At 41.5% G+C, this 27974-nt stretch overlaps 2 protein-coding genes across 6 annotated transcripts; one reads left to right on the top strand and one right to left on the bottom strand.

The window, feature by feature from the left end:
* Positions 1-661: 661 nt before the first annotated feature.
* Positions 662-13124, top strand: mmp23ba (matrix metallopeptidase 23ba). 4 transcript variants are annotated; one of them, XM_051949492.1, is made up of 8 exons: positions 662-1210; positions 5800-5936; positions 7820-7959; positions 8357-8524; positions 8644-8808; positions 9499-9609; positions 10616-10721; positions 10797-11170. In XM_051949492.1, the coding sequence occupies exons 1-8, from the start codon at positions 1079-1081 to the stop codon at positions 10984-10986; spliced, it is 1149 nt and encodes a 382-aa protein (XP_051805452.1). In that variant the 5' UTR covers positions 662-1078; the 3' UTR covers positions 10987-11170. The 4 variants fall into 4 exon arrangements, with proteins under 4 accessions (XP_051805452.1, XP_022070976.1, XP_051805453.1 ...); XM_022215284.2 differs by having other exon boundaries at positions 665-1210; positions 10595-10721; XM_051949493.1 differs by having other exon boundaries at positions 666-1210; positions 10812-11170.
* cdk11b (cyclin-dependent kinase 11B) lies at positions 12238-27901 on the bottom strand. 2 transcript variants are annotated; one of them, XM_022215283.2, is made up of 20 exons: positions 27848-27901; positions 25884-26014; positions 25617-25756; positions 25348-25475; positions 25091-25235; positions 24445-24581; positions 23988-24113; positions 23753-23851; positions 23348-23482; positions 22692-22766; positions 21744-21976; positions 21534-21624; positions 21342-21463; positions 21132-21237; positions 20842-20963; positions 18055-18162; positions 17559-17675; positions 16982-17130; positions 13391-13580; positions 12238-12810 (listed from the first exon to the last, which is right to left on the bottom strand). In XM_022215283.2, exons 2-20 carry the CDS (start codon positions 25998-26000, stop codon positions 12718-12720), a joined length of 2433 nt encoding a protein of 810 aa, XP_022070975.1. In that variant the 5' UTR covers positions 26001-26014; positions 27848-27901; the 3' UTR covers positions 12238-12717. The 2 variants fall into 2 exon arrangements, with proteins under 2 accessions (XP_022070975.1, XP_051805451.1); XM_051949491.1 differs by lacking the exon at positions 27848-27901 and having other exon boundaries at positions 24445-24644.
* Positions 27902-27974: the final 73 nt, after the last annotated feature.

Genomic DNA, 27974 nt, shown 5'->3' on the forward strand with positions numbered 1-27974 from the left:
TCACATTCACATCTCACCATCAATTTCGAATCACCAATTAACCCCAGCATGTTTGTGGACTGTGGGAGGAAGCTGGAGAACCTGGAGAAAGCCCACGCATACACAGGGAGAACATGCAAACTCCATGCAGAAAGATCCCAGGAAGGCCGGGACTCGAACAGGGGATCTTCTAGTTGCAAGGCGTAAGGCTATCCAATAATCTACTGTGCAGCCCATGCATAATAATTATTTAAAATATTATGTTTACTAAAAAAAATGCTCCCACAATTGCAAGAGACATCAATGAGAAAAAAATAATACCAAAAAAGAGAGAAAAGGTTCATTTTAACTGTTCGATTTTGATGAATCTCAAATAAAAAGGTTAAAATTTGGTCGTCAGAGCGGTGAGACAAGATAAAAATGGCATTTTAGGTTGAACTCCAGACTTCATTCATTTCTCCTAGTTGTTCAACATTTGGACTCAGGACAAGTAAATTTACACAACAACTGCATGTTTTAGTATTTTGTACATGAATTATTTGAAACTTGAAAATGTCCTCCAATTCTGGAATGCAGTTTTCCTGTTGTTGCAAAACAGAAAAATACAAAAGACCACCCAAAACCGCATAGTTTTTTATTCCTAAATCACAGCATATGTGCTTTTTCTGCTCTGCTCTGAAAATGTGAGTGTTGCCTCAGAGGTAGGAGGAGAAGACAGCTTCCTTCCTCAGCAGCATTACATAAAACTCCGAAAATCCTGCTGAAAATAGCCCATCTGAGTCCGCTTTAACGGAGCTGCAACAAGTTCTCTGACGGACAGTGGAGCGTTTGGTTTTCATTAGATTGTCTCGACACTGACCCCCTGCCCCATCTACAGTAATGTGAAACCAGCACGCTGGCAGGCGCACTGTGCGGAAGAGAGCCGAGCGGAGCTGATGCAGTCTGCGCTGCTTCACCCGGTCCGCAGGCTGGACACACAGCACCACAAGCTCCACGACTGATCGGTGCCATGGCCAGCAAGTAGTACCCCGCAGGCATCGATGCTACACTAGTCTTCTCGGAGGGATTACTTCTTGTTCCTGGAGGTGTGATCGCAGCCATGGTGTGCTGTCAGACTCCCAGAAGTTTACGAAGTGGCGACTGGGGCTTCGCTGCTCTGCTGGCCGCCGCGCTGCTCAGCCTGTTCGTAGGGATGAACCAGAGCACCGCGTTCCCCTCCTGGAGGTTAGAGGTATGCTGTGAGCACCCCATCATATGCACAGCTGGGCCCCGTGCTGTCTGGTTGTCTGACAAACTGCATTAAGAATTGTGCTTCTCCAACATTTTGCCTCATGTTTCCGTGAAGCTGCATGCCAAGGAGGCTTTAAATGACTTTTAAAACATCTTCATAAAAGACTCTTATTTCAACTTAATAGACTGAGGAAGCAGCTGTGAAGGCAAATGTGACAGTTCAAGCTGAAATTAAGTAATATTTGGTAGATCCTTCACATGCAAATCTATTCAGATCATTTTAGTCAGATGATTTTATTCAGGTCATTTTAAATCTAAAATGTTAGTCAAAGCTCGTGTTCATATCTATTAACACAAGTATACAACACATAAAAATCATTTTAAATGACACTGAAATACTTCCCAGAACTCCATGGAGCTTGTTGGTTGAACATAATTTCCTAAAAAGTTGTTCTCACTCAACAAGACTAATGCAAACTGTTTTCTTCACTTTTCTTGTTGAGCTTAAACATTATTTGTAAAGTCTCTTGCACAGGTGGTATGTGTTTAACAGTCATGAAAATTACCTGGAATGATAATAATCTTTCGTGAACTATCAGCTGAGAAGCACGAGGATAATACCAGAAATGTCAGGCTGACTGAGCATTACTCACATCGTTTTCTTCCATTTTTATTCTGCCAGTATTTTAATAAGGCTCCGCTGTCTGTTTGATGACTCTGGTTTCTTTAAACATCATCAGATGAAATCACTCAGTTATGGTAATAGGCATCAGATTCAATTAATGTTGCTTTAAGGTAAAGTAAGAGGAATACTATAATTAGGTTAGGCTTTGGGACGGATCCCTGTACAGTAATGTCTTCAGTAAATTGGATAAATGTGTTCCTCCACACATTTCACTCAGTGCCACCCACCCACTGTGAAACACAGCCTGAAGGATCACTTTATGTCATTCCCTTTGCCACACACTCTCATTATGTGTCAATCAAGAAGACTGCCGGCAGCGATTACATAACCGCCTTAGATAAGCTTCTTGCAGGCTACCAGAATATCGCACACTAAAATTTTGTAAATCTAAGACATATTGGAGTATGCATGCATCAGGGAATAAAATGAAAATGTGGTTAAAGAGGATTTTGACGAAAATAATGCACTATTTGCACGATATCCAGCTGAGATGTAGCAGAATACGCAGCACACCAAGAATTTCCATGCCACCTAAATACAATAATTAACTGTTTTCCATTAATCTGCAATCTAATTTGTATTCAGAAGCCTTAATCTCACCCTCAGTTTGTGAATTAAATTTGTCTGCTGCAGAAAAGTTCAACAGACAAGCTTGTGTTTTGTATTAAATTCAGACATAACCTTTTTGCTGAGTGGAGCCTATCGTGTTTTGAAAACCAAGAATGAAAAAGACAATCTCTTGTTCAACAGTTTATGGAACAGGTTATACTCTTCCAGACTCCCCCCTGGATCCTTGAGGATTTGTCCTCAGATGTTTTGCCCTCCGAGTCAGCACTCACCACTGGCTTCAAGGTTTAGTCTACAGGGCTTGTTTCGGTCCCCATGATTTACAGTTCATTTCCATTTGTGCCAAAGTGCGAGATTAGATTTGCAGTGAATATAACAAGACGTGACACTGAGAGAACTTTGCTGGCATTAGTGCACTAAACACCTCATAAGTCACTGAACACATGACTCCAGTGTGTCAGCTGAGGTCAGGAAAGCAAATGTTGTATAAAGCCTGTGCATATAATTCACCCCCAAAATCATTACTTTTGAGATCAGAGCAAGAGACATCATCAAGTTCAACAGCAGTGCTGCCAGACTGCCTGCCCCTCTTTCACTGTTTTACAAAGGAAATGAAGGAAGTTCTGCATCTGTTTGTCTTGACAGGGCGAAGCAGAAACAGGAACCAGAAGACAGGGTGTAGAATACAGAATGCAGAATGAAGGGAGCGGCTTTGCTTTTTGCTCTCCATCTTCAGCATTTTTCCCTAAGAGAGCAAAGCTTGCATAGGACACATTGAAGGCTTCAGTATACTTTACTAAAGTTGTTAAACTGGATAAGAGGCAAAAGTGTGAACAGTTGCACTTGTGTCCGAGGAAAAATACCATGATGGAGAAGCGTGAGAACTAAACTAAATGGTCATTCTCTCCACGATAGAATTGGTGGTTTTGCTTTTCTGTTGTTTACTTAAAAGGTGACTGAAGTCTTGTGAAAAAAAATCCTAAAAGCTCACAAGAGAAGTTCAAACCCTTGTCAGCTTTCATATGTAAACAAACCTAGTCTACAGTTCTGTAAACTGGACCAATAGCCCCTTGTTGGCTTCGCCTTAGATCTCGAAGGATATTTCTGATGCTGTTTGGACTCATTCATGTTTTTCACATCCCGCCTGCACATACTAAGTAAGCAGAACAGCACTTTTAATTATCTGATTTGACTTTCCAGGATGCTACCTCTGACAATTTTCATATTTTTTTCTAAAAAGAAATAAGTAGAAAGAAGTCAATAAGAACCAAAAGGTGACACCGAGAACAGAAAAAAAAACCTTTTGTTTTTCTTGACACTGTTTTAGGAGATTCACCTTCATCCACACGTTTACATTTAATCATTAACAGAGTATTAATGGAATTAGCAGTTTGATTTGTACATGCTTTCCGTCAGTGGAACCCAAACACAGCAGGAAGTTCAAAAGTGTCCAAGAATCTTCTGCTGTGTCCAACCTCTGGGCTTTGGACAGGAAGGCAATACAATCTCGAATCTACTCTTCTATAGCACTTGGAACTGCTCAGGAATAATCACAGGCAACAGTTTTGATATCTACGTTGGTGTCAGAAACAGTGTACATAACAGTGTAAGGGGCAACCAACAAATACCCTAGACTGTGTATATTGTAGGACAAATGGAACAGCACACACATCTACTGCAGCATTCACAGTCCGTCCCTGTTAGAGCACAGGGAAGGAAACCATGCATTGCCCTGTAGACAATACAGCCAACACTTAGTTTGAACCTGTATTTCACTGGCAGGCTCTGTCTCTCATCTTACACCTGATTGACTGTATGCTCAACAGTCTTTATACAGAGATTTTGGTACTTTCTGAGGAAACTAAGATTAGAGCTTCATGACCAGATGTACACTACCGTTCAACAGTTTGGGATCACTTAGAAATGTCCTTATTTTTGAAAGAAAAGTGTTTTTTTCAATGAAGATACCATTAAATTAATCAGAAATACGGTCTAGACATTGTTACTGTGGTAAATGACTGTGCGGTAAAAGCTTCACGGTGCTGAGGAACCTCAAACTACATCAAGATATTCACCTGCAGGGGAGATAGCACTCAGCTGCTGCAGCTGTAAGAGTTAGAATATTCTAGCTAGAAACATATGATTTTTAGTGGAATATCTAAATAGGAGTACAGAGGCAACCATCCCTCCTGTGTTCTAATGCTACATTGTGTTAGCTAATGGTGTTGAAAGGCTCATTGATGATTAGAAAACCCTTGTGCAGTTATGTTAGCACATGAATAGAAGTGTGAGTTTACATGGAAAACATGAAATAGTCTTGGTGACTGCAAACTTTTGAAAGGCAGTGTATGTACCAACAAAATTAATTAAAAAATACACCCGCATGCTGCTATCTTGTCCACTCTTCTTAAATTTTGCATGGACATTTCAAACACGTATAATTTGCATCAGAACCTTAAAAAAAGATCTTGGAACAAGAAATCATTGTGCTGGTACTTTTAGTTTTGTTTGTGCAAAGCAGCTGAAAAAAACCACAGTGTGCATGAGTGTCTTGGTGAGTGCCGGTTGAGTATACCTTCAGGTATATTTCTTTTTTCAGTTATTTTTTGGACATTTTTAGCCTTTACTATAGAGGACAGTAGAGAAAGAGACAGGAAACATGGGGAGAAGTAAGCAGAAAATGGTCATGGATTGGACTCAAACTCATGGCCACTGCATCGGTGACTATAGCCCCTGTTTAAGGCTACTCAGGCACCCTTTCAGCTACATTTCAGTTGTAATGTCTACCTCCTTAAAGCCATCAGATGGGACAAGAAACCTTACTGTTCGCCAACACAGCATGAGTTCTTTGGGTCAGAATTTCATATTTATTATGTAAAGTCATATTCATAAAAAAGTTACAGAATTATCAACTGTTCTGATCACTGCTATTCACCGATGCAGACAGCAACTTCAAATTTGTCAGAACATATTTATGAAATGACTAAAACATACAGCACCCACAGACAGCCTGTCAAAGCTAGAAAAAGAGTGCAGAATCCAGAATCAGAGGGATGCACTTGATGTTTCCCATCCCTGAAGAGATGTAGAAGACATTTGTGAAAAGGATCAGACTTCATGTCAGGAAAACATTTTTACTGCTGAGCAGTGCCCCTTTCCTTTAGATGGAATGCTCTTGGATAAAAATTAAATGTGCAACATTCACATTAAAATGTATTGAATTTCTTTGGAAGGCTAATCAATGCTCATTGTCTTTACATGAGAGAAGCTTCAAGTGTCAGTGTCTAACTGCACCTCAAAGTGTTAGGTGATTAATTAAAGGTTTTTCTTTGTCCAAGGAAGAAGCTCACACCACTGTGTTGCTCATCGGGATCCGTAAAGAGGCCCGGTCACAAGTGCTTCACCTCTCCAGGAACAAGCGCTACACCCTCACCCCGGAGCAGCTCAAATGGGACAAGTTCAAGCTGACATACAAGTATTCATTTGCAGTTTCTCCTCTAGTCAGCACAACAGCCAGGCACAAAATAAAAACAGGAGAAGAAATACCCCTGGGAATGGCTTAGAAGGAGCAAACATGAAGGATTGATTTTTAGTTTTACAGCAAAACAGAAGTGCTTTTTTTCAGCTAGACTGTGCAGAAAAGATGGTCGTAGCCTTCAGGTCTGAAAAGTGAAGCCAGCACGGGTGTAACTTAAATCTACATTTTTCTTATTTTCAGCAGGGGGAGATTCCTTGGCTTGCAAAAAGTAATCAGATTGTACAGAAGTCCATGAAAAAAAAATTGCAAAAATCATACATTCTGCGGTTGAAGTATGCAATAGCAAATATTGAATGCAGTTCTAAAGAGCTTGTAATCCAACTTCTGTTGAGGTGGGTTAGCTGCACTTAAAGGGGATAGCTTAACCCAAACTATCATCTCAGTCAAAATGTGCATGAACCTTTCCTAACTTGGTTGTCCTTACAAGAGGGATCCAGGGCTTCTGAGTTATTAGAATGTAACCTGCTGCCGTTTTTAGACGGTACAGTCAGCAGAAACAGCCTCATTGTGCTTCATATCTCAATTCAATTCAATTTTATTTATATAGCGTCAATTACAGTCAAATTGTCTCAAGACGCTTTACAGAACCCACATGCCTGACCCCCAGAGCAAGCCCAAAGGCAACAGTGGCAAGGAAAAACACCCTTTTAACAGGGAAGAAACCTCGCGCAGAACCCGGCTCTATATAGGGGGGACCCATCTGCCTGCTGGCCGGGCGGGTTGAGAAGGACAGAGGAGGGCAAGGGGGAGGGATGGGAGAAGAGGGAGGGGTGGGAAAGCAAGGAAAACACAACACACATTTGGATACATGCATGACAGGATATGTGACACAAAGTATAAGCTGACATTGAAAACTGACTCATAGTTTACTCTTATGATGTACGGCTCTGACATTAAACATACTCCATATAGTTAGCAGTAAAATTCAAACAGTATGTAGATTAGCATAACAAGTATGATCTGTTGCATCATATTTGCCAAAGTAGCAATTGAAAGTTTTTTGAAAGACTTCATTAGGACCATATCGCTGACTTATAAGGCAGTTGTTCACTCTCATACTTAGAATTCTGAAGACTGGTCTAATTTTAGATCTCACTCTGTCTTGGTGATGAGGACACAGAGTCCTGTTTTTTGAAGTGTCTCTGATCAGCAGATCCAAAGGTTGTCTGTCTAGGCCTTACAGTTGTAAAGCTGTTACTGATTGAATTTGGGTATTTTAAAGGGAGAATTTTTTTTTTTTAAAGTGTGGTTCTTAAGGGTCTAAAATTCATCCACCAAAGGTTTGTCAAAGCCTCAAATGTTAGTCAAAGTTCTGATCCAGCAGTGATCACCAGACAACACTCTGTGCTTATATTTGTCAAAGAGAAAAATGAAAGAACCCTCACATTGCAGTTGCTTGGCTTCAAACCATTTGGACTGCGCTGCACTGACAGTTTGGAGAAGTTCCAGTGACTGGAGCTGTGAAATTATATCTTAAAGTGCTTTACGGGAAGATTAGACTGAACAAGCCATTCCATCACTGGATTTGGTGATCCAACAAACATCAGAGAACAGTAGACAAAATGTACATACTTAGCTAAATTCAAATCTTACCAGTTGATTAATACATAACTCTTACTTCTTCAAAGTTTCAACATTAATGTAGCCCTCGTTGACATATAAACCAATATTAAGTCTCAGTAATGAAGCTGTACTTGCAGTGCTTCTGGGAATTCTGGTGTGTCTGAACAGTAGCCATTGTGTTTTGGCAGAATGCTCTGCTGTAGCGGAATGTGTACAGGGACCAGTATTAACTACATAATGCTGTTGTGTCTGAGCAGGTTGCTCTCCTTTCCCACAAACTTGATAAATGCCAGCGACACACGGCGAGGCATTGCCAAGGCTTTTGGCATGTGGAGCGACGTCTCGCCGTTCAGCTTCAGAGAGGTGCCAGCTGACCAAGACGCAGACATTAAGATTGGTGGGTACTGTGAATGTAGCTGTATCAGTCCCCAACAGATGTTCCTTGGCTCCGAGCTCCAGACTTCTGCTTTGTCGTTACTGTTTCTCTCTCCATGCTGTCATCGCCCAAATGTCTTCGCCTCCAAACTCATTAAATCACACTACCGTGACTATATTACCAAGCTTATATTCAGCATGATTCACAATTTGAAATGAAAAAAATAAATGCTTAACAACTTCCATACATGTCAGGCCATGAGAAGCAGTCTAAATTATGCTTTGTCTGTCCTTTTGGGTGCAAACTCCAGAGCCCTGCATAAATCCCAGTGACAGTGAGAGGAATGGCTGTCATCCTGTGGGGTGCAGGCTGTAGAAAAAGCTCGGGCTTTTGTAATTGATCATGTCTGTTTTGGCAGGCTTCTACCCCGCCAACCACACAGACTGTTGGCAGTCCCACTTGCACCATTGTTTCGACGGCATTACAGGAGAATTGGCTCATGCATTCTTCCCGCCAACAGGCGAGATCCACTTTGACGACGACGAGTACTGGATTCTGGGAAACATGCGCTTCAGCTGGAAGAAAGGCATGTGTCTTTATCATGTTTGGTGAAAGTGGTGGATGCAGCAGACACTGATCTGAGCTCGGGGGGTGCATGTCAGTGTAAACAGTGTGAGAAGAAAATCAACCGTGTCTTTGTTGCAGGGGTTTGGTTGACGGATCTTGTTCACGTGGCAGCTCATGAAATCGGCCATGTCTTGGGACTCATGCACTCCATGGACCCGAAAGCTATAATGCACCTAAACGCAACACTGACAGGGCGCAAGCTGATCACACAGGATGAGGTGTGGGGTTTGCACCGTCTGTATGGTGAGTTCACAGTGCTAATGTTTTGTACGTTTCTGCCAGAAAACAAATGGCAAACTTCTTGCAAAAGATTCTTGATGATGTTTTGCTATTCCTCCAAAAGCTTCCCAAATGAAGCAAACCTAAACCGCCTGTAGTTCTGCTGGGATCCGACTACGTGATATATCTCATTGACTGAGTGCTGAGTAGTCTTTTCTAGTGGCAGATGACTTCTGCAGCATCTGGGAAGCCTCTTATAACCTGACAGAAAGACCAGCAGGTGAATTCTTGTGCCTCAGAAGCTGCTGTTGGTCACATGTAGTCAGCCATCTCTGTAGGCCAAGTCAAAGCAAGAATTTAGAACAGTGATGGCTTGATCCGACACAGTGACATTTTGTAGTCTGATCCCAGCATTAGATGTATTACATCTGGATATACTTGTACAAGAACCAGCAGTATGAACCTGTGATGCACATTTAGTTGAAACCAGCTAGAATGTAGACCACAGTGTTTGTCTTTGACGACTGACACTGAAAGCCAACGTGGCATTAATGAATACTGTATAAGCTACTCATGAGTCATCATTAGTGTGTATTATGGTGAGTCATTTTCACTGGAACAAGAAACAGTTTGGGGATCCAAATTCTTTTTGCTGCTGAGTGAGAGCTGCTGTCTGATCCCCTCCTCCTCACTCTGTCTCCCTCTCTCCTCCAGGATGTTTGGACCGCTTATTTATCTGTCCGGCCTGGGCTCGGAAAGGCTATTGCGACAGCAAACGCAAGCTGATGCAGAAGCACTGCCCCTCCAGCTGTGATTTCTGTTACGGTAAGACGTAGCAACAGTCCAGGGGAAAAAAAAAGAGAGAAAGTTTTCTCTCAATTGAGCAGCTCAAGAAGCTGCTGTGAACCGTTTGCCAATAGAGCAACAGGAGCCAACAGGTCCAGCAGTGCAGAGCTGCGATGGAGGTTTTCAAGAATCTGATGTGAAGGGAGATTACACTTGCCACTGGAGGAGCTTGTGTTTTACTTTTGGAGAATAGCAGCGTCCTTGGGGAGGCAAATTGCTTTTAAGCCAAAGAACAGAGTCAAGACAGTATCTGCTGATTGCTGTCTCAGTGGCTGCTGCTTTACACCAAGCATGACACATCAGCAGTCTGACAGGCTGAGCCTCTTTAGGTTTACTGCAGGATGCTCTGGTGCTGAGGTCTCCTGTTGCACAACAGGAAATGTCTCCTCTTAACCATCACAACCCATAGATTGTTGTGGCTTTCTGAGATTTTTGTCAGCAACAAGGGACAGTGTGGAGAGAGGCAAGAGGATACGATTCCTGGCTCACAGTAATCTGTTCCTCATTGTTGATTGGGAGACGTTGTACGGCTGTGGAAAATTCCTGAGTGACTCCAAACCGCTGGAATTTCAGACTGTGGCTTGAGGGTTAGAGACACACAAGGTCAATTTGGATTTTTGCGGCATTAACGAGAACGACTGTTTTTAAGCAGACTTTGAGTTGATCACAAGGCGGCCTGTTGTGTTTTCAGACACCAGATGGGAGAGATTAGATTGATAAGACACTCACAGCGCCGCCTGGTCAGAATACTAAATGCCTCATGTGATAACGCTTGCATCAAATATTTGAAGGTTATTGGAGTTTTGGCAATTTGGTCGTGACATCTCCAGATTTACAGTAACCTCATATCTCTGGCAGCTACTTAGATGATTACTGAATGGCCAGGAACACTGTAGGATCAATAAAAGATTTGATTTCTAATTGTGAAGCACCAGCTAAAGTGTTTCTTTTCGATCCTCTTCAGAATTCCCTTTCCCCACTGCAGCTCCCACTCCAGCTCCACCAAGGACCAAACATAAGCTAGTAGTCGAGGGTAAGAAGCTTACTTTTCGCTGTGGGAAGAAAATAGCTTCAAAGAAAGGCAAAGTATAGTGAGTATCCCTATCTAACACATTATCAGTTTCTGTAGCTGTGGTCATGCTATAGTATGATTTCGCTGTCTAAAGTGACTCTTGTTTCAGCTGGTACAAGGACGGGGAGCTGCTGGAGTTCTCTCACCCGAACTACATCTCCTTGAAAGACGACCACATCACTATAGTGGCCAACGCCATCAATGAAGGCACATACACCTGCATTGTGAAGAAAAAAGACAAAGTTCTCACTAACTACTCGTGGAGGGTACGTGTGCGCTTCTGAGGGCCACATTGAACGGGACACATTCACACATACGGTCCCCTGGAGACCTCATTCACTATGGGCACATGTTTTGTTTTTTAAAATGTCTTCCCTGTATCTTCCACATACAGTTCTCTATTGTTGAATGTCACTGTGCAAATGCATTTTCATATGTGCAAAAAAAATAAATGTTCCATGACATGTAGTATTTTTATGGAAAATGACCTGACTGTGAAGAGCTGTTCATAGTAGATGCTGCATTTTATATGGTGTTGAAAACTCACACACCGGCTGTTTGGGACGATACCGTCTACTCTGGGTTCATCAAGCCTGGACTTTGTCAAAGCTCTTGCTGCTAAGGCAGTGGTGGTGTCCAAGGCCACCCACGGATCGTCACGGAATCTCTGAAAATGAAAACGGGGTCCAATTAGTTGGACAGTGTTCTTCAACAGAGACTTCACTTTCAGGGTGTATAAAATCAACCTCATGGAAAAAAGCGTCATTTCAAAAAAATATCCGTGTCACCAGCGGGTTTCTTTTTAATGACCTGAAACTTACAGAAGCTCCTGCTTAGATGCATGCCATTTGAATAATTTACACACTGACCGAACTAAGATGCTAAAGCCAGAATAAGCAATGTCGTCTACAGCCTTTGGAGCTATTTGGACCTTAAACTGCATATGGAACACCTCAGACGTCTAGCTTACTTTACTAGCTTCACAGTGAAGCCAGGAGTCTGCCTCCAGAGGCTGAGCAGTCAGTTCCACTAGCAGCTCTCCTTCCAAGCTTATTCAACACATCAGGTGTAATAATCTGCAGAAGGGGCTCTAGTGGGGGCAGGGGACAGATAAAACTGATTAATGAACATTTCCATTTGGTGCTGGCTCGAGAAGCCCCAGGGCAGGAGGATTTTTCAGCATCTGTTCCAGTGAAAGTGGAGAGTGGTCTTGCAGGGACCAAAGCTCTACTGTTTATTTTTCTTTGGCTCAAAATCAAAGAATTTATTGGTTTAATTCTTAAGTTGCAGAGCCATTTAAAAACAAAAGCAGAGCAAAGTCGGGGCCTCTTTTCCCCTGAAAGAACAAAGTACTGAGACAAAGTGTGCAGTGCAAAGAATGACATCACTTTTGGACACTGACTACCAAGTCGGGTTGAAGGCTGGATTTCTTTTCAGCTCGACTCCCTTACATTTTTTTTCTCTTCTGGCAGTGTGCGGTTGTGTTTGCATAGCTTGGACAGCATTTATAAATATAGGGAAAATGGCAGACAAAACAAAGTTTCAAACTTTATTTCTAGGAAAAACACTGCCTCCCTGTCATCAAGTGACTTGACATTCCCTAGTTAGTTTCTAACATTATGCTGCATCATTATACAGTAGCTCAGGCAGCCAGGAAATACCAACCATTTATAAAAAATCTTCTGGTCCTCTCTGGTAAAATATGAAAGGGAAAATCAAACAAAAGTAAAATAAAAAGCTAAACTTCTAGTAGATGTATTGTTGTGTGTCCTCTTCTGGAGCTAAAATGGTCACATTTGAAATAGTGAAATTGCTGAGAAATACCTGAAATTCAACATGTTTAAGCCATTAGTCTTGCTGTTAGACAGTCCTGACTATTTGGTAACAGTTGTAACTGATCAGATACTGATCTGGCCTATAGTTGTAAACCAGTGACACAGTCCGGCTCCAAACAAGTCCCAGAACTCTGCTCCATCTTTCTCTGTTAGACAGCCAGATGTCCTACGGTTTGAGGCTCAGAATTTCAGGCTGAATCCTGGGCCGACTGCAGATGCTCCCTGGTTGCTGGTTGTCAGGTGGAAGCCGGTGTCTTTCAGGTCGTCATCTCCCTGGAGGGACACAAAGTTAACACATAGTAATGCAACACTGCAGTCCATCACACTTCTGACATTGTGTGGCTTCATTTCTTGCATATTTATGACAGAACTGACCAACATTACACTGGTTACCTTTGGAAAAATCCCTTACCTGAATTAAATAACATATTTTGTTGTGTTTCCACCAAAGTATGCATGAAGATGTAAAATATTAAAATTAGAATTTGTTACTATTTTTTCTGGTGTTCAGTGGAGAGTGTTTATGTCCCATTGTCTGTTTCACAAATCTTTCCACTACGACAACAATTAAAGAAAAACAACCACTACATTTGGCGTTGTCTAATTTGTGAAGTAGCCCTTACTTATTACCACTTAGAGTGCAAGAATTTTAGTATCAGTCCAAAGCTTCCCAGTGAGTGAAACCATTGCTGAAAACGTTATGAACTAAAGGGTGCTCATCATGGAAAACACAAGGAGGAAATACGCGCACACAACGCAGAAGCCTGTAGGTCTGTAATCTATTTAACACAGACAGCATTCAGAAAGCCTGGTAGCTGTATGTAATGGAGAAAGTGGAGCCTAATGTCCTTACCAGGTGACTGTAGCCCAGGCCTCCCTCGGGTGGACGAGGACTGGTGCCTCTCTTCACCCTCTGCTGCTCGCTCTTGGCCGGCCAGGTGGGGAACATGGAGGGGTCGATGGGGAGCGGCGTCTCTCTGAAGTACTCGTGTTTGAGAGCCTCGTCTGATAAGATCCTCTTACTGGGGCAGTAGGTGAGAAACCTGGAAAGCAGTCAATAATAAGATCATATGGATGTGCTTCAATAAAGAGGCAAAAGAACCCAGACAGTGCAGGTTGCTCTGTGGACGAGAGTAATGACTAGAAAAAGTTTCTTTGGTTAAGAGGCGATTGGCTGCCAGAACGCTGAGTGGCTGCACTTACCTCTGATTTTTTATGCAATTCATAGAAGTCTGGCATTAAGCTCACTGAAAGCCGTTTCCCCAGTTGGAAAACCAATCAGGGCTCAGGAGGAGCAATCTCTCTGTGCCAGAGCCAGAAAAATAGTAACAAGAAATGGCCAACAAATGACGCAAGTGAGGGTGAGACTGACGCAGCAATGCAGCTCATCTAAGAAAGCTGCCTCTGGAGTGAACCAATAGGCAAGGTTGGGGCATGTACCGTATGGGCACACGGGCAAAGTCTTTCAAAAAGGAAGCTGTACCCTAGCAGTCAAGTCTACCAATGTAATACCAATGTAGCCAATGCAATGCTGAAAAAAAACATCATTCCATCCGTATTTACATGGTCTAACACTGGCAAAGGCATCTGAAATTCGCAGAAATAGAAAAACTGGTGCTGTTGCTAACCTTGCCAGCAAGTTGATTTCTCGCGATATTTGTGAGTTCACAAATCTCTCAAGAAACCATCTTGCTCCGCTCCCGCCTTCACTTTTCGTACAGCACCAAGTTGGTTTGGGCCAATCACGCAGCAGTATTCGTGTGTGGGGCGGGATATCCAGGTGTGAAGACGACACCAAGCGCCAGTAGATCAAAACAAACATGGCAACGGAGGACAACAATCGTGTAGATGCTGCTATTAAGTCAATTCTAGCTGAATCTCCTATCGCTTCTTTGAAGGAAGAACAACGAGAGATGCTTTGCGCATTTCTGGATGGTAAAGATGTTTGTTCTTTTTTACCTACAGGTTTTGGTAAGAGTTAAATCTACCAATTGGCTCCGCTCGTTGTGAAGATCCCGCGATTGGCTAAAAACAAACCTGTCAGAGGCGGGACATACTGTTGCATTGTCCAATCCGTGCCTCTTTCCTCCAAACGGATTTACATGGAGCGGTCCCAGATTGATATTGTGGAGTACTATCAAGTACTACACAATTATTAATCTGGCTATTGCCAGGTTTTGCTGTTGCCTCATGTAGTGGCAATAACTGCAGCACATCACCAAACTATCCTCTCTGTAGCTGAAATATTTACATGCAATTGATGATACGCTTCTTTTTGCAACCAAATGCTCCCTTTTAATGTTTTTATTCTGTTCCTCAGGAATTTTGCGGCACTCATGTAGAGACTGCATTTCAACAAGCCCAGTGCTGTAGGATTAAAGTTAATTTAAAAAGAAAAAGATGTTCTATCAGACAGGTTTATCTAGTATTAGTTATGGAAAATTAAAATCGTGCACGTTTTCTTCTTGTATCGTGGAACAAAAAAGTTCTAGCATGTGTATTTGGGGTTAACTGACCATACTTCACACCACACTTTCTGCAATGTCAGTGTTAACACGATATATTGTATGTACCCCATTAAGGTAAAAGAAATACTGCTGGAATGTATAGGCTGTGTAGTGGCATTTTCATGTTAAAAGTACTACCTAAACTGCAAACTCTGGACAGACAATCTGGACACAATATGCAGCCCAGACACAAGGGGCCAAAGAGTTTATGCAAGAAGTCCTAATTATACATGACAGGATCAACGCAGCATAATGGAGACCTGCTCAGCTGTGATAATTGGCTTTCAAACTAACTGTCTGATTGGAATCCTCCACATGTGAGCCAGGGCATTGTGCTCAATTAACATCTGAGGAAACGGATTTTACTAAGCAAACTGTGTCCGTTTTAATATGAAAAGAATCCCTGAGTGGGATTAGTGACTGGGATTAGACTGATACCACCTCTATCATGCAACCAACACCAGCAGTAAAAGGGACAATCCTCCACTTGTGTCAAAATCATTGTTTTTGTTTTGGAATCTCAAGAATGTGAGCTCTTCCTGCATCCTCCTCCTCCAGCTGGTATTCATTTCAGTCATACAGTCCTATTTATACCTGGGACACCAAGTGATGGAAATTAATTAACAGGGAAAAAGAGCCAGCAGTATTCTGGACTTTTAGGCTGAAAATTGTAAATCAAAATGTCTCATCTCTTACACTCTGAAGTAGTAACAGTATAACAGGTTAAAAAAAACAACGGTGTGTCCAAAGCTCTCCTCAGGTTTGACACTTAATGTCTTCAAACACTTTCCTACATGGGGGCGTGTGATGTTCCAAATAGTTCTGTGGTGTGTCCCTGCCAAACTACACCTCCAAACGGCTCCTGCACTGCTCTGTTCTAAAGCTTTTCAAACAGCACTTCCCTGCGTGTTGACCTGCTGTGGTCGGAATCTGTCCCTGGGTAAATGCTTTGTGAATCTTCTGACAGCTGGAAGGCTTCAGTGGTGCTGGACAGGCGCCAAACTTCCACTGAACCGTGATCCCTCCGGCAGCACAGCAGACATGTTGTTACCATCCTCTGCAGCTGCAAGCTAACGGAGTAGTATGGTTTTGTCATTTACAGGTGTAGACGAAAAGGCTCTGTGGGTGGGTAAAGGTCTGAGGGGAGAGCTGAGAGGCTCGTCGCTGCTCTTTGCAGCTGCTAAACAATGCTGATCTTTGGAATGTGCAAGAAAGAATTATGAATCTATTACTCAGTGTGTGAAAATGATTTTCCGTATTAAATTTGTGTTTTCTAGAACACTTTCCTGTGGTGTGGAGCATCACCATGGTGAGTGAGTGTGTGTGTGTGTGTGTGTGTGTGTGTGTGTGTGTGTGTGTGTGTGTGTGTGTGTGTGTGTGTGTGTGTGTGTGTGTGTGTGTGTGTGTGTGAAATGGAACAAGAGAATGGACCGGGACTCCTGCTGGGGCATGTTGATGAATTACCAATCCACTACTGTTGTCATGTTTTAGGTCAGCTAACCAGAAATACACTGACTGAATCAAAAAAAAAAAAAAAAAACAACTCTGGATAGAGGACGGAAATTTGACAGGGTAAGAATGCATTTGTTCTAGTAGGATCCATGTTAGTTTAATATATACATAAATTTTATTGATGTGTGTTCAATCCTGTCTGAAAAGGCTACCATGAAGTACTTTAAACACAACACCTATGGAGATATTTTAAGCCTGATCCTATAATTCTGAGCTTTGAGAAACCAGATCTTAAAATCCTCTGTACTGTCAAAATATGTCAGGTAACAAATACTACCAAGTATATGATCATTTTTGTTTTTCATTGCACAGTCACAGGCAGACACAAAAAACAGCTGGACTACTATAATCAGACTGACTGCAGCGCAGTGTGTCAGGTGTAATGTGTCTTATGTATAGAGTAAGTGAGTCTTTAAGAATCCTACTTGTTCATGAGGTCAAAGCCTTGGTCTGACAGAAGAGCTCCAAAGCGCTTTCGCAGATTGTTGTAGGGATACTCTGTGAAAGTCATCTTCTTCACAGCGGGTAGCTCACTGTAGCCGGGCCAGATCTTTTCACTGGGTGACCCCAGATCCTGCAGTCAACACACACATGCATCAGCAGGCATACTTCCAGTGCAACCAGAGATGGACATGAGATATTCCCACTTTAGCTGATGTATTCATCAACCGCAGACGTGTGGCATTAATTCAGTCCAAAGTACATTTCAATACTTCAACTCATCACTGGTGAGGACCTGAATGACATCAGTCCATATGGCTGTTCTGCTTTATGTAGTTCATCTACTGAAACTTAATCAGCCAACTGTGGTGGGCTTTGCAGATTCTTAACAACTTCCTCAGCTTGGTTGGTGTCTAGCAACAGCTCCACCCTGTGGTGCACTGCCAAACTGCATGACAGCATGCGCCACGACACTAAAGAATTACAGGCAGTAAACAGAAGAGCTTTATCCTTTATGGTGGCAATTGACTTCATTTCATGAGAGCAAACAAGCGCATTTACCTTGAAAATCTTGTTAATTTGGTCAATTTCAGATTTTCCAGGGAAAAGAGGTTTCTGGGTAAGAAGTTCGCCAAATATGCAGCCCACTGACCACATGTCCACAGCTGTCGAGTACTCCTGCGGAGAGAAGAACAAACAAAGTGGCAGTCCGCAGAAACATAATGTGGACAGTCTGCTTGGCACGTTTCTGTCTGAGTTTGTCTCATGTGTTAAAGTGGATGTGCTCTAATAGGTTACTGGGCCTCTGCCGTCTGGCTACATAAATCACACACTCTTAAACTCAAATTGCATTTAGTGGTATTCAGTATCTTGGAAGCCAAATGTTTCACATATGTGGTCTTCTCTTGGAAATATATCTTTGGGTAAAACAATCAATCAAGATGATGTAAGACCTCTATGAAAGTACATCACCGTAATGTTTGCAGTTCCAGCTGTTGTATAGGTATTTCATCTGGCTCCTGCTGCATGGGGAGGCAGTATCAACTTGAATTCTCACCTTGGCTCCAAGCAGCAGCTCTGGTGATCTGTACCACAGGGTCACTACTACAGGGGTGTAGGGCTTCAGGGGAGAACCGTATTCACGGGCCAAACCAAAGTCACCAATCTACAGTTCAAGACAGATGAGAGACGACGACATTTAAAGAAGTAAAAACAGAAATTGAAAAAATATTAAACTTTTGGGGGGATTAGGCTTTTTTCTTTTGTGTTGAGGTAATATTTAATTATCAAATCACGATTCCAGAGCTGGAAACTGTTCCAGATTACAAGTATGACAACTCATCGAGTACCCATAAGACTTCATACCTCCAGTATCTAACGAGTTTGCACCTTGTCATGTCTAACGAGTGATAAACTTTCAGACACTCATGTCCCTTTCGGAGCAAAAGCCAAACCTGTGTTTGGTGTCAAAACATCATCTCCCTTTATCAGCATGGGTCCACAAAGAATGCTTGTGATCCCAGGTTCAACATTGATCTGACTCTTACAGCACTTCTTCACATTTGTTTTTCACAAGATAAATGAGGAACAAATTGTCCGTATTTATGCTCAATCTTCAGTGTTTCAAACCCCCCCTGCAAAAAAGTGGTGCAATAGTGATGAAACATGACTGAGGACGGGTAGTGAACCCTGCATTAACTAAAGTTATTAAAGACCGGTAGATCAACAAGTTCCATCGTTATAAACTCTGCTATCAGTATTGAAGAAAATCAAAGTCTTCTTTTATTCCTTTTAGGATTTTCCCTTCTGGGTTTGCCACAGAGAAAAATCTGCTTCTATCTAACCCTGTCCTCTACATGTTCTTCTCTTACACCAGCTAACTTCATGTCCTCTTTAACCACATCCATAAACCTCCTCTTCAGTCTTCCTCTATGACTCCAGCCTGGCAGTTCAAACTCAGCATCCTTCTACTGATATATTCACTATCCTTCCTCTGTACATGTCCAAACCATCTTAGTCTGGCCTCTCTGGCTTTATCTTCACAGCATCCAACAAGCACTGTCCCTCTGATGTACTCATTCCTGATCCTGTCCATCCTGGTCGCTCCCAAAGAGAACCTCAGCATCTTAATCTCTGCTACCTCCAGCTCTGCCTCCTGTTTATTTCCCCCTCAGTGCCACTGTCTCTAAATCAGACATCATCATCGTTGGTGTCACCACAGCTTTCTACACCTTTCCTTTCATTCTTGCTGATACTCTCTAATCACACCAGACACTTTTTTCCACCCATTCCAACCTGCTTCTTCACCTCTTTTCCACACTCTCCATTGCTCTGGACTGTTGATCATAAATACTGAAAATCCTTATAACCTCACCTTTACACTTGGGTCCCTCTCATTCACACACATTTATTCTGTCTTTCTGCAGCCAACCTTCATTCTCTCCTTTTCAGGGCATACCTCCACCTCTCTAGATTTTCCTCCACCTGCTCCCACTACAGATCACAATGTCATCTGCAAACATCATGGAGACTCCTGTCTAACCTAATCTGTCAGCCTGTCCATCACCATAGCGAATTAGAAGGGGCTCAGAGCTGATCCTTGATGCAGTCCCACCTTAAACTCCTCTGTCACACCTACAGCACACCTCACCACTGTCTTACAGTCCTCATACATGCCGTGGACCACTCTAACATACTTCTCTGCCACTCCACACTTCCTCATGCGACACCACAGTTCCACTCTCTGCACCCCGTCCTATGTTTTCTCCAGATCTACAAAGACACAGCGCAGCTCCCTCTGACCTTCTCTGTACTTCTCTATCGACATCCTCAAAGCAAATACTGCATCTGTAGTACTCTTTCTTGGCGGTTGTTGTTAATTACCTATCCGGTACAGAAGTTGTAGGATTGAGTCATATATTTGATTTGGCAGTGGTTTTTAGATCAGACGCCCTTCCTGACACACCCCTCTGCATTTATCTGGGCTTGGGATCGTTTTACAGGACTCTCACTTGTGCCCCCTTGAAGCTGCATTAAATCATGAAAATCAAAGTAAATACATTTATTTATTGTAGGGCTGGATCTGAATATCCAAATATTAATTTTGAGATCAAATACTCAGATCCCCCTCGTCCTTGGACGATTCAGCTCGTCCCTTCATGTGTTATTACTATCTAAAGCCGAATATTTGAATATTTGTCATTAATGGGCCGCGAATATCTGGAGCCCAGAAATTGCTTTTCGTGTCAGCCCTAATTTATTATTGCTATATAAACATTGTATTACACATTTTATCTCATCAACTCTGCTTTTTATTTGAGTATGATGCATTTTCATGACTACAGTACAGTTGGAGTGTGTGTGTGCACTGATTGATGCTGGCAGACAGAAAGAAGCATTCAAAAGTGTGGTTAAACTTAATCAGAGTCCATGTTGGCAGTGCTCATTGCTACAATTGCACCAATGCATACGAGCACAGAACAAGCTGTTACACATCCATCTGATGCGGATTGCATTGTAGCCAAACCAGCTTTCTGTCAGTCTGCCTTATCTGTTTTAATTACTGATTCACTAACATTTCACAGAAAATCATTAATCAAAGGCTGAACAATTTCAACATTCCCCGTGTAATAAATTGAAAACGTGATGAAATAAAAAATGCACTGTTACTCATGCAGGCATGAATTTATTAAACCCCAAACGCGACAGTGGGTTAGATACGGTGTAGAATGAATACTCTAAACTGAAGCCTTTGTGATTTCCTAATTGCACTGCTTTAAGTTGTTCAGCCCAACTTTAATACATATTTCAATTACATGAAATGGCATTTTGTTATGGACCATACCTTGAGGATACCCTTGTGGCTCAGCAGCAGATTGGATGTCTTCAGGTCACGATGAAGAATCCAGTTATCGTGGAGATGTCGGACTCCTCGAAGCAGCTGAATCATGAGAGTCTTTACTTCTCCTGAAAGATAGGTGTCATCCTTTAGAAACGTGTGTGAGGTGGAGGAGACACATTCACTGATAAACATAAAATCAAAGAAAATGTCACATTTTAATGAAGTCTGAAAATTATTTTTCAACTTGTCATACTCAGAAAAATGAGCCAAAGCTCAATAATGCCTCGTACTACCTGGCAGGAAGGGCTGCTTCATTGTTTCCATCAGACTCTTCAGGTCATGTTCGACATAGTTCATCACAATGTAGATCTTGTCCATATTGCTTCCAACAACGATTTCCTGATATAGAAAAAAGAAAGACAGATCAGATTCACTGAACATTTTATTTAGTCAGAAATATCTTATTGTTTGGTGTATAGAAAATATTTTTAAAATTCTCTCACCCTAACTGTGACAATGTTTGGATGTTGAGCTTTCAAAATAGTATTGATCTCTCTTAAAGATGTGATGGGAAAGCCCTCCTTCTCCTTCTCCATCTTCAGCCTTTTCAGGGCAACAATCTCATCTGCAAACATGACGCTGTATTTACTGTTCATTCATTAGACACAAATGAATCTGCGCATTTGTTTTCATACCGGTCTTTTTGTCCTTGGCTCTGTACACCACTCCATAGGTTCCCTCCTCTATTCGGTTGAGACACTGAAATTCTTCAACACTTCGGCAACCCTGAACACAAAATGCAATTCCAGACCATATCAGTACAGTATAACAGAATGACACAGACATGCATAAATTGTGGCTTACATGGATTATGGGCATAGTGTTGGTGTCACGTTGCCACTGACCTGTAAAGCAGGCAGATATTTGGGCAGCTCTTTCTTCAGCTCCACAGGTGAAATTGGAGGCGAGTCTGGGATGTAGTTCTCTTCAGGAGTGGGGGAACGAGAATGAGTTTGAGATTGAGGGGTGGGGTCACCCTCTCCAGTTTCTTCATCCTCCTCCTCCTCCTCTTCCTCCTCCTCCTCCTCCATGTCCTCACCACTCTCCTCAGAGTCGTGGTCAAAACGGGACTCTGGCACTATGAGGCGAAGGATGAAGTCAGTTTAGCATTGGTACTTTATGCAATATGTGGAACACTATAATAACTATTACAAACACTTCATATAGCGTGCGAATAACAATTCTCATTATCAACTGGTCTACTGATTTCATTTCCTAGAAGGCAAGTTCATCCATTCAAATTGCCATTTTTGTGTTTGGGTTTCACAGAACTAAATTACCAGAATTTTTGCAGAAATATTTAACCAGCTGATTATCTGATCAATCAGTCGATCCACAACAATGACGATGGATCAGTTTACAGGTGGTCAAGTGTACCCCCCCCCCCCCCCCCCCCCCAACACTGAAGACGGCAAGATACCGTTGAGAACTCCAGAAAGAACCAATAAGAATTTTGTATTAAGGTATATTTTCTGCCTTGTTTCACACGACAAGAGAAAATGTCTGATATCTGTTTTCTCTGCTGTATATAAACTTTTGTTAATGGGACTACCAGTTCCTCAGCTATTACAACACACATCGTGTCTTTAAGAAACCTGCAGCAAAGAGTCTTGACAAGGCATTTCATTCAAGCTCCATCCAGAAATTATAGATAAAACTCCAAAATGCACAGCAGACAAAGCTAAAGAAAAAAACTTCCATATATAAAGTAGTTAACTTCCAAGCTGTGTCTGACTTTACTTCAGAAAACCTCCAATTAGAACTACAGTATCAACACAGAGTTGTTTACACACCTGCAGGTATATGATTTCCATTTTCCCTCTCCTCTTCAAAGTCTTCCTCTGACTGCTCATCATCACTCACATCCTCTGAAAGAGAAAAAGTCAAAAACTCTCTTAACTCCAAAACCCACCGGCAGGCTTTAAAGGACAACTAAACAATTAATCATGACTATAAACTGTAAAAACAAGACATATTACTGCGTTTTCATCTTTCCAACAGCCCTAAAATCAGTCATTGTGACGTGCTGTTCTGTTTCCGTTTAACAAATTTAGACATAACATTTCAGCATTTCATCAAAATCGCTTTATTCTACATGATTAAATAAAAAATAAACCATTTGCACCAGATTCTGTAAAAAATAAAAAACTCTGCAGTCCTCTGTGTAACAGCAAAGCCATTAGTAGCATTAGTGACTGTTCCACCTGTCAGCCCTGGGGAAAATGTTTTACATGGTGATGCCAGTTTTGTACATTTTTGTAAAGTAAGTAAGAAATTCAACTATTTTTTTTCTCTTTTCATTATACATGTCATTATGCCTTTGTTATACTGCACAGAAAACACAGAATTCTCCTTACACTCACAGTGAGTAAAAATGAGACAGGAGCTCGAAGTTCAGAGTTTTAAGTTTGTGATACTTGACTTGACAAAGCCAAGTAAAAGATTTTACCTGCACTCTGCTCAGACCTTCCTGAGCCTGAAACCGACTCCTCCTCCTCTTCTTCTTCTTCCCCCTCACTCTGGCTACTGGACTCCTCTTCATCATCATCCTCATCCTCCTCTTCCTCTGAGCCAGATCCTGATGCTAAATAAGATCAAAAGTTACAAGAGGCGCTTTTTAAAGACAGCGACTAGTCCTGGTAACATAAAAAATTAAAATGAACATGCATAATGGATTATTCTTGTCTCATTCTCCCCAGTTAACATCTGAAGAGAAGTGAAGGTATCTAGCTACCCACAGACGTTTATCCATTTACATTATTAAAGCCCTTGTAATGTTAAGCATTTGCTGTAATGTGGTCTTTGAATGTGACATCTGCTGATCACTAGAAGTGTAAGTTATGTCATCCGTTACCCATGGAGGATTCTGCTGTGCTGGTCTTCCTTTCACTGTCACTTATGTCCTGGAGGTCGGCGAGCAAGTCTTTGCTCTCTGGCTTTTCCTCCTTCGATGCTGCAGGGAAAAATCTAGAGTGAGCTGTGTTCTTGTGGAATTACTGAACCAGCAAATAATGAAAGGATACAGTTAGCAAAAAAAAAACAAACTAAAAGCTACCAGAGATAGTCTTTAGAAATTATGGTGAACTCACTTGCATTTTTCCGTGGTTCACTGTGCTCAGACCTGTCCCGGGGAACACGGCTGGGACTACGACTGCGGTGACTTTGTTTTGGCTTGTCATCATACTCGTCAGGTAGCATCCGGTGATGAGATGGAACTTTGAAGAAGAAGTATGTTATTAATCACGGCTGCAAAATTTAGCTTCATAGTTCACAGAGTTTAAAAATTAAAGTCGCCATGGCTGGTGGTGGGATAGAGACACTGGATGCTTTCATGTTTATGCTTCAAAGAACAAGTTTCCATTTTAGAACATTTTCTCACTTGCTTATTTTTTCCAGTTACAACAAAAAAACCTATGTGATTTTATCTTTGTGTTTTATTTAGCAACGCCTGTTTGGCTTCATTAAACATGAAGAGCAAACAAAGAAAAGTTCTGCACGAGGGGAAAAAAATGCACTTGCTGTTTAGCAACTGCTACTGTCACCAACCTTCTCGTCGTGCCCCTCTTTCTTTGCGTCGCTCTTCAGCCCTTCTTTCCCGATCTTTGAGTTCGCGTTGTTCTTTCTGCTGTTCGCGCAGCTTTCTGTCCCGTTCGCGCTGGCGCTCCAGCTGCTCCAGCCGGTCCCTGTGGTCCAAAAAAACCCAGGAAAGTCCACTCGAGGTCTGTTCAGATAACCGAAAGGTCAATCTTGTAACTGTGATCTTTAGTTTGTTAAAACAGATTTGTGTTTCAGTGTCAACATGAGCCTGGATTATTTATGAGGCCTTGATTTAAGTAGCAAACAAACAAGCAAACAATCCAAAAAAAATGTCATCTTATACATTTTTAACAGTCTGTGTTTTGAGTAACTGAATGTCCTTTAAAAAGTACTTCAAATGTACTCCTACAGAAATGTTTTTGTGTATTACTTAAGGGAAAAAAAGGCCAAGTTAAGTACTACTTGAAGGTTTTAACATCTTAGGGAGCCATACTCAATAACAATCCCAATTGAACAAAACAACGAATGACATTGAAATAATGTACACTTCAGTAGTCTGAAGTTATGCAGGAATACACTACTTCAAAAGAAAAAAAAATCTCTTTAACTAAGACAAGACCATTTAAAATGTGTTTTTTCCAAAGCTGATGCTAACCTTTCTCTGCGTGAATGAGCTCTGGCTTGTTCCCTTCGTTTCTGCCTCTCCCAGTCTCGCCGTGCTTTGTCTTCTTCCCACTGACGCTTCCTGCGTTCGCTCTCTCGCTCTTTTTCTTTCTCTTTGGGTCGTACATGTTTCCCTGCTGCATATGTAAAAAAACATGAGTGGAAGCAGATTGGAATAAAGTCATTCCCAAGTATGTTGCAAGAAAGAGTAAAACAGCGTGTCTGTGTAATTAAGCAGGATTCCTGTACCTCCTTCAGCAGAGTGACTGCGATGACGTCTTTTATCTTTTCTCTTCTCTTCCTTTCTGTGGTGAGATTTGTCCTTCCTTGCAATTTGCTGTGGAGGCTTGATTGCTAGTGATTCATCTTCCTCTCCTCTAGTATAAACAGAACAAAAACATTGTGAGACTGTTAAGAGCCAGCAAAAACATTACAAGGATACTAAAGTCCACCATAAAATACAGTCCCCTGAATTATCAGTTCCCATAATTGTGTCTGTGTTGCACAATTCCAAGTACCTGTCCTCTGTTGAATCTTCCCGTGCGTACGGGGAATTACGAATTGTTATTTCCATCCTTTGATCCCGTAGTTCTCCTTCCTCCGGAGTGTCTCGTTTGGCTTCCCGATCATCCGCCTGTGGAACAAGGCCTTGTGTAAACTGCACAAGACAGAAAGAGCAGAACTCATGGTTAAAGAAAGAGAGAAATAATCATTCATTTTGTTTTCACCACTGTATCAATATGCATATGTGATACTAATCTTAGATTAGCCTTGAGATACTTTACATTTTTTTGACGCTTAAGATCTGTTTTTTCTTCTAATTCTCTTCTACGCTTTTTCTCTAGTAGGATTTCGTCAAGAGTTTTTACTTTCCAGGTCTCCTTTTCGTCCCCCATCAGCATCCACTCTCCACCGCCTATTTCAGATCACAAACACACACACACAACACTGAAGGTTCACGTCATTTCAGCTCAGCTTCATATGAATCACAAATACTGAACAGATCCAAGATAAAAAGGGGTCTTCCACTTGTTGGTCAATGGTGTAATTTGAGGCACATTTTACTTTGATGTAAGCTATCAAAGTACAGCATACATCTGAAGTGAGTACACCCCTGTGGAAATCACTTAAAAGTCAAACAATTTAAGATTGAATCATCTCTTAACAACAGCTTTATGTCTATGCTTAACAGTAGAATATTTCATTCTAATCAAAAACAATACTTTGCATTGGAATGTTTTCAATTTTTGACCTATGGGCTATGTCTACCTACATGTTTGTGTCATGGCTCCACTTAGAAAAGCACTGCCAGAGGAGATTTAAAAAAAAATCTGATAATGACATTTTATAAAGATGGAAAAGAAACTTGAAAGACCAGTGATTGGCTGACAAGATGACGCCCAGTCTGCAAAACCTTTGCAAAGAGGAATAATCCAGCATGGTAATTATTCAAAACACAGCCAAAATCACACAAGAATGTCCAACAAAGAAACAAGTGCAAACTATGACCTGATCAAGTATGTTGCCTGAATTAAGTCCAAGAGAACAATTTTAGGATATTTTACAGAGAAATGCATTGAACATCAGCAGAGAGTGGCTGAAACAAATTGTCTCATCTTGACTGACATAGCATCTCTCCAGAAAATTGGTGTATTTCATGCTGAACAGGACTGTTTCTGTGATAAAAAAAAAAAAAAACTGGACAGACAAAATATTGAAAAAAATACACTGAGTTACAAAGCTAAGGTCTGTATTTTAATCATCGTCAATCTAAACAGTTTTAATTTTACATGACAGCAAAAAGTCAGCTGATCAATTTAGAAGTCATGCATTTGGTGCAAGGCAACACAATCATTTGATATTTAAGTGATGGAGTGTGCTCATTTCTGCTGAAATAATCATTGTAAGCCTAACGGTATAAAATGTCTTTCTTTGCAGAATCCCCATTCAAAATATCAGTTTTCGAGCCCTGTGAAACGTTGTTGTTTTAACATCCATCATAAATTGAGATGATCTTTGAATATGTGGAGAATTTTCCAGTTAAACGGCATACATTACAGCTGTGCAACTTACTTCAATAAGATGATATCTGTAACAACTGGTTACACGCTCTCTGCCCCAGTTCTTTCCCACCTAAATGCAATGTGATTTTGTTCACCAACGCCAGACGCTTCTTAACAAGTGTTGTTCAGTGTTATATTTAACACAAATGTTCCAGCTTATTTTAAAATAACAGACCTAGACTCAGGTCCCATTCTTATATACTGAGCGACGTATAAATTGAAGTACTTATTGACGTTTAGCCTCAGGTTGACACCTCGCTGCATCGCTGCCGTACAAAAACATGGACGTGTAGCTAAGCTAGGCCAGTTAATCAGATGCAGATAGTCCGATAATTTTATAGCTTCTAATATAACTTTCGGGTCAAATTTGAAGGCGACAACGGCATATAACAGCACGCTGAGTGAAATGGTGATAAAGTTAGCTATTTCTGGTTCCGCTGTGTGTTGTGAGTCAAGCGGTTGATGCTAACACATTAGCAGGCTAGCGTTAGCTAGGAAAAATTTGCACAGGCGATTGTTGCTAAACATCTTCTGTGGCTAGCTACACGATTCTGGAAACAGCAGTGAATACAGTCATTACAGTTATAAACAGCCCAACATACAGCAGCGTCTACAACTCGAATTAACAAGCCACATGCCGTGAATGACAACATTTTTCACTGAGCAGATGAAAACGTTCCACCGACCTGAAAGATGCGCAGCACACCGGAACGCGTCGAGAACGTTCGTAAAGCTTCCGGTGTGAAACAATAACTTCCTGTAACTAATTCATAGTATAATGTAATGTAATATAATAAAATCAACCTTTAATTT

This window comes from Acanthochromis polyacanthus, chromosome 6 (genome assembly GCF_021347895.1).
Source record: "Acanthochromis polyacanthus isolate Apoly-LR-REF ecotype Palm Island chromosome 6, KAUST_Apoly_ChrSc, whole genome shotgun sequence".
NCBI lineage: Eukaryota > Metazoa > Chordata > Actinopteri > Pomacentridae > Acanthochromis > Acanthochromis polyacanthus.